Raw genomic sequence first — 10649 nt, forward strand, 5'->3', positions numbered from 1 at the left:
CAACATTATTAAATTAATTTGTCACCTATGCCTATGCCTATACGTTTGCAAAGAGGAGAACATTTTAATTTGATTCACAATGACACATATTTACATGTTGAGAATGAGTAGTTTTTGTTGTTGGTGGCGTTATTGCATCCTTAGTTATGCCTATGCAAAATTGTTCCCTCGCGATTGGAAGCTCCTGTAGACGCATAGGATTTCAAAACATCGTGACGCGAAATGCCACAAAAAGCTGTTTGTGAGAAGGTCTTAGGGAGTTATGGGGGCCTCTCGACTTCTTTTAAGCTGTCTCAGACTTAGGTGCTCAGACTTAGGTGCTCAGACTAAGGTTAGGAGTGACACGCCCATTATTTTTAGGAGTTGCTCCTAAATTCGCCAGTTAGGAGCTACTTTTAGCATTACAATTCTTTGTGAACACGGCCCCTGATTTATTGTATAACTGCTTTGGCAATATAAGTGAGCTTGTCATGCCAATAAAGCATTCTTGAATTGAATTGAATTGAAAGAGAGAGACAGAGAGTGATAGAGAGTGAAAGATAGAGAGAGAGAGAGAGAGAGAGAGAGAGAGAGAGAGAGAGAGAGAGAGAGAGAGCGCAGTATCTGCTTTGCAAGATTGCACTCAGTGAAGTTTTCATTGGTTTCCACTTCCAGCTGTGTCTGAGAAGTGTGTCGCGTGCAGCCAGTGTGAATGCTCTAAGCTGTTAACACGCGGCCACACACACACACGCACACACACACACACAGGCGCCACACACACACACACACGCGCGCACACACATACACACACACACACACACACACACACAGGTGAGTAACAGGCCGAAGTCTGCCTCCTGGCTGTGGTGAACACCAGACCTCCTTTAGGCCTGTCGTGCTACAAGTGATTCAGAACAGGACACCAGACCTCTGCACTCACACACACACACTCACACACACACACACACACACACACACACACACACACACACACACTAGAGTAAGAGACACATTCTACAGACATAGTCACTCACACATCCACTATTCACTTTCTCTCTCTCTCTCTCTCCCTCTCTCTCTCTCTCTCTCTCTCTCTCTCTCTCTCTCTTTCTCTCTCTCTCTCTCTCCCTCTCTCTCTCTCTCTCTCTCTCTTCTTCTCTTGCTCCTCCACTCCTTCCCCCTCTCCTGTTCTGTTGCTCTTCCAGCGCTTCTGCTTTATCTTGATTTTCCTTCATCTTCAACCAAGCTATTCCTTTATTCTGTCCATTCCTCTCATCCTATTCCTTTATTCTGTCCATTCCTCTCATTCTATTCCTTTATTCTGTCCATTCCTCTCTCTTTCTCTCATCCTATTCCTTTATTCTGTCCATTCCTCTCATCCTATTCCTTTATTCTGTCCATTCCTCTCTCTTTTTATCATTCTATTCCTCCTGCTGTTTTTGTTTTTCTTTCCTCTGTATCACTCCATCATTCACCCCTCTTTCTCTCAGTCCATGTATCGATCTGTTTTTTTCTCATCTGTTCATTTTCTGCATGCACTCTGCACTTCACTCCCACTCGAAAACTGGGACATTCTCTCCCTCTGCTTTTCCATCCCTCTCTCTCTCTCTCACTCTCTCCCTCTCTTTCCCTCTCTCTCTCTCACTCTGCTTTTCCATCACTCTCTCTCTCCCTCCCTCTCTGTCTGTCTGTCTGTCTCTCTCTCTCCCTCTCTCTCTCTCACTCTGCTTTTTCATCACTCTCTCTCTCCCTCCCTCTCTGTCTGTCTGTCTGTCTCTCTCTCTCTCCCTCTCTCTCTCTCACTCTGCTTTTTCATCACTCTCTCCCTCTCTCTCTCTCCCTTTCCCTCTCTATCTCTCACACAACACAACACACCTGACCAGTGACCACACAACACACCTGACCACACAACACAACACACCTAACCAGTGACCACACAACACACCTGACCACACAACACAACACACCTGACCAGTGACCACACAACACACCTGACCACACAACACAACACACCTGACCAGTGACCACACAACACACCTGACCACACAACACAACACACCTGACCAGTGGCCACACAACACACCTGACCATACAACACACCTGACCACTCAACACAACACACCTAACCAGTGACCACACAACACACCTGACCACACAACACAACACACCTGACCAGTGACCACACAACACACCTGACCACACAACACAACACACCTGACCACACAACACAACACACCTGACCACACAACACAACACACCTGACCAGTGGCCACACAACACACCTGACCACACAACACAACACACCTGACCAGTGGCCACAACCAACACACCTGACCACACAACATAACACACCTGACCAGTGACCACACAACACACCTGACCACACAACACAACACACCTGACCAGTGGCCACACAACACACCTGACCATAACAACACACCTGACCACTCAACACAACACACCTAACCAGTGACCACACAACACACCTGACCACACAACACAACACACCTGACCAGTGGCCACACAACACACCTGACCACACAACACACACTGACCACTCAACACAACACACCTGACCACTCAACACACACAGAGGAGAACCTGCCTGCAGAGTTCAGGTTCCTAGTACAGCATCACCTTACTGCATCATGTAGTTCAGGTTCCTAGTACAGCAGCACCTTACTGCACTGTGTAGTTTAGGTTCTGCTTGTGTAGTTTAGGTTCTGCTCACTGCACTGTGTAGTTTAGGTTCTGCTTACTGCACTGTGTAGTTTAGGTTCTGCTTACTGTACTGTGTAGTTTAGGTTCTGCTCACTGCACTGTGTAGTTTAGGTTCTGCTCACTGCACTGTGTAGTTCCGGTTCTGTCCATTTGCGCATGGCCACAAGTAATGGTAAGAAATGGGCCTGACTGTGAGAAGTATTCAGACATTTCTGCTTCTGTCCGTTAGAACTGCTCTGTTCTTGTCCATACACTACAGGGGCATACCTGTCAACATTTAGCTTTCCAAAAATGGGAGATTTTTTTCAGTCAGTGTTTATACCGGATCTGTGTTTGCATATTTAATACGTTTCATACACGTGTTTCAACACTGCATTTCGGTCGTTGCTTTTACCTTACCATTACCTTACGCATGCCAGTTATGTATCCACCAGCTGCCTGCCTGCAGCCTACTTCCAAAACTCCAAAGCTGCTTGCTGTCACATTTGGTTCCGAGGGCACAAGTTCAGTGTATCAACTCAATAACAGTTTATGTGATGTGTTAATCAATTAAATTCCCAACAATTTCACAACAGCTAGTTCTGGAGTAGGCCATTCAACTAGCCCGCTTGCTTACGACGAGACTCAGGCTGCGCAGTCGGCACCCGCTTGCTTATTTGGGTTTTGGGTTGCCAGGTTTTAGCCTATCACAAAAACGGTTGAACGGTGAAACTAAGTGATCGTGTATGTGTAGGGTGTATTTCATACACAATCTGGCAACCTGAATGGATCAATGATTTTAAAATGAAGTTTGATGGCCATGCAAATTACGGGAGTTTTCCGGGAGAAACAACAAAACGGGAGGGTGCTGGGAGATGACCTTGAAATACGGGAGAAACCCGGGAAAAACGGGAGTGTTGACAGGTATGGTCCAGAGGTCTCCTGTCCAGTTAAACTGCTCTCTGCTTCCAGCGACAGGGCCCTGTCCTTGTTTGTGAAGTAGCGAACACACACACACACCTCCCCCGTGTGAGAGCGGGGAGGGGAGAGACTCGTGTCGCTGGGTGTTTACTGGTGCCTTATCGCTAACCTTCTGTCACTGTGGCCTGCATGTTATCAGCCAAACACCAGTGCAAAAAAAAACTCACACGTATGACACAGCTCGCGTTGTCTCGTAACTTATACTCTCAGCTCTGGAACCCGACCGGCCGCGAGAACTCGCTCATCTTGCCGCTCCACCCTGCGCGCGAGCTACCGGCCTGCCTCTACAGACCTATTGTATCAGAAGTTCACGTCATGCCCCCACACCACGTCTCATAATCTACTTAAACACTTTCCTCCGTCCAACCCTACACGGATGTAAACACAATACAATGACTCAATGACGCGTCAGAATAACGTGACAACAGGCGTACACGTGATATGCAACAATACCGCACCAATAACAGTGATCTTATTAATGCTAAATTGTACTGATAATTCAGGACAGAAACTGAGTATATAATATGGCCTCGTTCTGGGCTAAGTTTGCATTTCGCCCTGAGGGTTCGCTCTTTACCTGATGGTGCGTCTCTCTCTCCACGCTCTCTCCGTTCACCTCCACAACTCGGTCCCCCGCGCGCAAGCCCGAGGCTTCTGCGGGGGAGTTGGGCTCCACTTTTCGGATGTACTGTCCGCTCTTGCCCTTCTCTCCGTGCAAGTGAAACCCGTAGCCGCTGTCCCCTTTTGTCATCTGACAAAGTCGCGGTTTCAAGTCGCCTGCCATAGTTCCCTTTCTGGAGTTTTCCAAAGTCGAAGTTTGCGCTCAGTTTGATGCCAAAAATACACATTAAATTATTCGACCACCGAGGAGGCTCAACTTTCAAGGTTTGCCCATCAGTATAATCCCACGTTAAGCATCGTTGCACCGCATCGAAAGTTGCAGATACCCTGACTCAGTTGATTGAAATTCAGATCACGCAAATAGCTTTCCCCACGCAGTTACGGTAATAACATCCAAACCCCTCTCGCTGCGGGCGAAAACAGATCCAAACGTGAAGAACGATCCAAGAGATTAGGAAACCATCTCTCCAGCGAGCAGGGAAGTTGGTCCGGTAGCCTCTCCTGTGTCGCCTGTTGCTTTAGATTTGAGTCCTTCTGCAGCTTACGTTCCTCAAAACGCAAATATCGACCTCTCCGCGCCTTCGATTGATCGCTTCGCTATGTTCATCTGTAGAACTGGGTCTGGAGAGGGGCCCAGCGAAATACTCCTCCAGGAGAGCGAGAGAGAACGAGAGAGGGGGGGGTTGCTGGCAGGATCACCTACGCGCTGGAGTCCGGTCCATGACAACCAACCGGCTGGGGCGCGCGGATTGGGTTTCACTGAAATCAAGCTGAGTGGGTGCGCGCGGCTCTTAGCACAGCCTCTGTCACCCCCTAACGGTCACTCCTCGATCTAGGCCAGTTGCGCAAACTTTTCGTGGCAGGCATGCCACACTTTCTCAACGACAGAGGTGACCGTGTCCACTAGCCTACGTCACATCACCACCGCAATGTCGCAAACACACACACACACACAGACACATCCTATCTATCTATCTATCTATCTATCTATCTATCTATCTATCTACAGTATCTATCTATCTATCTATCTATCTATGAAAACGTCTCCTCACCACACCTCTCTCATCGCTCTCCTCTTCGTCCAAGTCCTCGTCTGGCTCCGGACAGTTCCTTGCATGACCACTAGAGGGTGGCTTTGCACTGAGAGTGGTGTCTCCGTGTAGGGTGCGTCTAGAATTCTAGGCTAGTCTCCATGTGTTCTTCTGGGCATTCTACTGTCCCCTCTGCAGGCCTCACCTGTCTGCTGCTGGGCAGGTGTGCGGCCAGAGGTGGACAGTAACTACTGTAAGTACATGTACTTGATTACTGTACTTAGGTATGATTTTTGAGCAAGAGCGTAGGTTTGGTCTCAGCTTTGGTGGGGACACATCCCCAACTCCTGTTGTCACAATACCAACATTAGTGTTTCAATACCAATACTAAGTGAAGAATCTCAATTTTGATACTTTTGCGATTTTTTTAAAACTTGATTTGGTTTGTGTGATTTGTGAGATCATTCACATCAGTGGCAATCATAGAATTTGATTGACCCTCCACACACACACACACACACACACACACACACACACACACAAACACAGACATACATAGAAAGTGATGGTTGTCATCAGTGTTGGGCAAGTTACTTCAAAATCGTATTATGTATTACTCATTACTGTCATTTCAAAATAATTTGTTACATTATAATATGTATCTGAATTGTAAGGCATTACACTACTATTGTATTACTTTTGAGTTACTTTCACCAAAATATCTAGAAATATGAATTTGGAATTCTAAATGCAGTTTATTATGCTCAATGCAGCTCATTGCACTTCTAATGGAGGGTGATGTGGTATAACATAATGACTGAGCTAGGCTTAAGGCTAACAACAGTAGAATGCAATAGGCACAGTGATGGCTCATGATGCAATACAAGGAACAATCATAGCCAGAATTTTGTTAAAAGCAGACCAAAGGTCAAAGTCTGGTCAATTGTGATAGAAATGCTGTAACTTTAGGCTTAGGCCTACTCATTAAATTTAACAGAGAGCCCACTACCTGTATATTGCAACCCAAAACTTAGACATGTCAAGATTTCTGAAACATGTAATATGTATTTCAAATACAAAATAGTATTTTGTAATTTTTATTTTATTGGGTTGAAGGAAATGGCTCTGTATTTTGTATCAAAATACTTTATTGGTGTGTATTTTTGTATTTTAAAAATACTGCAAAATACTATGTGAAAAACACTAAAAAAAGTTACTACTTGATGAATAATTGGTAATTAGGCAACAATGGTTAATGTTTATCGCAATCAGCTAATGTGAGAACAGCTGTGTTCAACGACATTCACAGCTTTTCAGTGACGGCCTTTGCTTAAGCATCAGCTCTGGTCTGAAGTATAAGTATAAGTATAAATACTCTTTTGATCCCGTGAGGGAAATTTGGTCTCTGTGAATTAGTGAAACACACTCAGCACACAGTGAGGTACCCACTAATCACGGCGCAGTAAGCTGCCTGCAACAACAGCGGCACTCAGGGACCAGTGAGGGGTTAGGTGCCTTGCTCAAGAGCACTTCAGCTGTGCCTACTGATCGGGGTTTGAACCGGCAACCCTCCGGTCACAAGTCTGAAGCGCTAACCAGTGAGCCACGGCTGCCCTGAAGCACTGGTGTGAAGTCGTACGCAAGTAAAGATGAGCAAGGTTACCTGTGCAAGTTCACATAAGGACACCGACAACGGCAACAATGTCCTTTTGTATCCAAACCAATTAACAGAAAACATTTCAGATATCTCAATGAACCACAATGACATCAATAGATGGTAAGGTGTTGAGTGTGTTTGAATTCCCTTCCTTGTAGCATCCTTTTCTGCATTGCACAGTGGGGAGAAGTTCACCTTGTTTAATTAAATAACAATTATATTTCCTTATTAGCTGCATACTTGAGGTTGGAGATATTAAGGCAAGTCAAGTTTCTCACATACTGGAAGTTCAAGATATACAGCCTTATGATTTTCTTATTCAGTTCTACACTGGACTTGAATTACGAAATTCGGCACAGATACACAATTATGATTTTGGCCTATTGATTATAATGTGGTTAATTGTAAGTATAAGTATATTTTAATCTCTGCATTTATCCCAATCCGTGAATTAGTGAAACACTCAGCACACAGTGAGGTGAAGCACACACTAATCCCGGCGCAGTGAGCTGCCTGCAACAACAGCAGGGCTTGGGTAGCAATGAGGGGTCGGGGTTCGAATTGGCAACCCTCCGGTTACAAGTCCGAAGCGCTAACCAGTATAGCCTAGGCCACGGCTGCCGAATTGAAAGCTCTGTCGGTCAAATTCAATATCAAAATGTTTTACTTTGGCCTTTTATGGGGTATGTATTGGCAGACAGCCCTGGTAACTTACCGTTGTCGTTGACACACCTGCTCGCTTGACTGCCACTGCAAGTAGCCTGTGCATTGGCATTCTCCATGCGTGTAGCCTGCGTGTCAGATAACCCTGACGTTTCTTGTATTGTCGTGCTGGCTGTCGGAATGATCAGCAGTACAAATAAGTTCGCTAAAATATTGGTGGGGACAATTTTGTCATCTTAAAATTTTGATTAGGACTAGTCCTTAGCGTCCCACCTTAAATCTACGCCCATGTTTTTGAGTATCAGTAGGCTATTACTATTTTTGGAAACGTGTGGCTTTCACTCCATTTGAAAGACAAATACTGTACTTTTGAGTCCACTACATTTGAAATATGAGCATGAAGTACTCGTTACTTTTAACCACATTTAATCCTTAAATGCAATAATGCAATTGGCCATCTTGAAGTTTATTTTTTCAATAGTTCAATTTGAACTTGGCTGAATTGGCTGTGGTAATGATGATGACAACAGATTCTTCATCAGAACATCCTTCATGTAGCCTGGGAGAACCCGGACGAACCTGTTAGCAATTGAGATTTGAGAAGTGGTCTGGTGTTAACCAGACTATCCTCCATGATCATTGAGAAATTGGAATGAAATTAGACAATCACCTGATATTCACCACATAGCTGGATCTCTAGCCTACATTATTAAACGATAAATAATCTAATTGAGTTATCTGCTTTTGTATTCGGCAGTGAAAATGTTTTAGATTTGTTAACAGAGAATGAATAATGATTTAAATTATATTATTGCATCCATTTGAACAGTTGCAAAGTTTAAAAATAGGTGAAATGTTTTTGTTGGATGTAAGGAACTAAAGGTCTAACTAAAAGTCCTATGAGCGACCAAAGGACGCATGCCCTATTAATGGCCATTACATTTCAATATATTTTAAAGGAAACTTGTACTTCTGAATACTTCAGTATTTAAAAGCAAGTACTTCTGTATTTCAACTCAAGTAAAAATCTGATTTAGCAACTTTCACTTGTATTTCTTGTAGTAATATTTGACATGGTGTACCTATACTTTCATTTGTATTTCTTGTAGTAATATTTGACATGGTGTACCTATACTTTCACTTGTATTTCTTGTAGTAATATTTGACATGGTGTACCTATACTTTCACTTACAGTAAGTAAAGGAATTGTGTACTCCGTCCACCTCTGTGTATGGCTGGTGTGTCAGCAGTCTTGTGGAGAGAAACTCCTCCTCCAGCTCCTCCACCTCCTCCTCCTCCACCTCCTCCAGCTCCTCCTCCACCTCCTCCAGCTCCTCCTCCTCCTCCAGCTCCTCCTCCTCCTCCTCCACCTCCTCCAGCTCCTCCTCCTCCTCCAGCTCCTCCAGCTCCTCCTCCTCCTCCTCCAGCTCCTCCAGCTCCTCCTCCTCCAGCTCCTCCTCCTCCACCTCCTCCTCCTCCTCCTCCACCTCTTCCTCCTCCTCCTCCTCCTCCACCTCCTCCAGCTCCTCCTCCACCTCCTCCAGCTCCTCCACCTCCATGCATTGTGGAGCCCCTGCCCTTACTGCCACCTTCACCATAGGCCCATTTCTGTGACACCCCAGTGCCCACATTACCTGCCCTGTGGTACAATCACCCCAATACTTTAGGTACCCAAACAGAATACTTCATGAAAAGTATGAGTATTGATACAAGCACTTCAGATACACCATGGGCATGGGGGCCTACCCAGCGCAATCAAAGAGCAATGTAATAGAATCATCACAGCCAACGAATGTGTTTTGTGTGTTGTCCCTTCGGATCCCCAGGACAATACAAGCCGAAACAACAACTCAGACCTTTTCCCCTAAATAATCCCAGCACCATCTTACAAAGGATCTGTAGGCCAGATGTCTGCATCATCTGGCAAAAAGAGGACATTGTTAATTCTGTGACTTTTGACTGTGTAAAGAAAAAAAGTCTTTATTTTAAAACGTTTCCATCTGTTTATTACTTGAAAGCAAGATGACGATTGTCACAAACGTTTACCTCTTTTAGGAGAAATTTTAAGCTGACAGGCAATTGTTACCATTCTATTAAACCAACGTTCACCGACAAACGATCAGGAAGCGGTTCTTCTTCCTACTCGGATACTAGGATCAAACACATGAAGTTGTATCTCCGAAGACATTTTGTGCAACAGTTTTGACTCGAGTTTTAGCCAGGTTTTAGCACTGTAAAGTTGAATATGGAGCATAGCACAGGCAGAATCGGATGAGGACGCACTGGAGGAAGCGTCACAGTACTGTTAGCCAATCAGAGGTGAATTCATTAGCATGCCATTAATATTCATGACTAGAGGCGAAATCCAGTCGTTCCTCCCCGCCCACCTTCCCCACCAAACTAGAACAGCATGAAACAGACGCAGGCTCTCTCTGCTATAGAGTGGTGAAGTCCCGCCCCTTCTACTTCCGGTCCATGGGACCTGTCTTTCAAAAAATTATGAACGGGAGTTAATGGAGAGATTACAATTATTTTTAGGTCCAGTTTGAATTGTGCATATGTTGGTTTTGTGCGAATCCACTCAGTGGACTACATCTCTCGTCTCGAACGATGTACGTCACCAACGTAATGAAACGATAAGAGCGGTTATGCTAGTTAACGGTTGCATCTTGCTGCCTGCTATGTCACTTAACAGTATGTAATGTACAGTCTATGGACGAATACAACTTACCTGATGTGTTTAATCCTCTGACTCATAGTATTTTCTTCGGCAAGGAAAGCCCAATTAAGACCTGTTGCTGGTATGCTTGTACAATCTAGTGTGGCTGTGAATGAGCTAACGTCACTAGCGCGACTGATGGGTTTGTAGTCGTTGGAATTACGATCTTTCACAATGTTGTAATTCAATAGTTACGAAACAAACTGCAAATGTCTTTACATGAAAAATTGTCTTTAAAATTGACAAACATCATATGGGTAATTCAAGGCACAAGTCAACCGGGACCAGAAAATAATTT

The 10649-nt window shown here is 44.7% G+C and overlaps 1 protein-coding gene and 1 long non-coding RNA gene across 3 annotated transcripts in view; one reads left to right on the top strand and one right to left on the bottom strand.

The window, feature by feature from the left end:
• Nucleotides 1-5108, bottom strand: part of LOC121700391 (Na(+)/H(+) exchange regulatory cofactor NHE-RF2) — a 60771-nt gene extending 55663 nt beyond the window's left edge. The window contains exon 1 of one of the 2 annotated variants that reach the window (XM_042083332.1): nt 4238-5108. In XM_042083332.1, coding sequence (XP_041939266.1) covers nt 4238-4444 — 207 coding nt within the window. In that variant the 5' untranslated portion in view covers nt 4445-5108. The remainder of the gene's footprint in view (nt 1-4237) is intronic. The other variant, XM_042083331.1, reaches the window with a different exon arrangement.
• On the top strand, nt 163-430 carry LOC121700400. The gene is made up of 2 exons (XR_006027220.1): nt 163-303; nt 387-430. It is a non-coding gene; the product is annotated as an uncharacterized LOC121700400 (long non-coding RNA).
• Nucleotides 5109-10649: the final 5541 nt, after the last annotated feature.

This window comes from Alosa sapidissima, chromosome 24 (genome assembly GCF_018492685.1).
Source record: "Alosa sapidissima isolate fAloSap1 chromosome 24, fAloSap1.pri, whole genome shotgun sequence".
In the NCBI taxonomy this organism is placed as follows: domain Eukaryota; kingdom Metazoa; phylum Chordata; class Actinopteri; order Clupeiformes; family Clupeidae; genus Alosa; species Alosa sapidissima.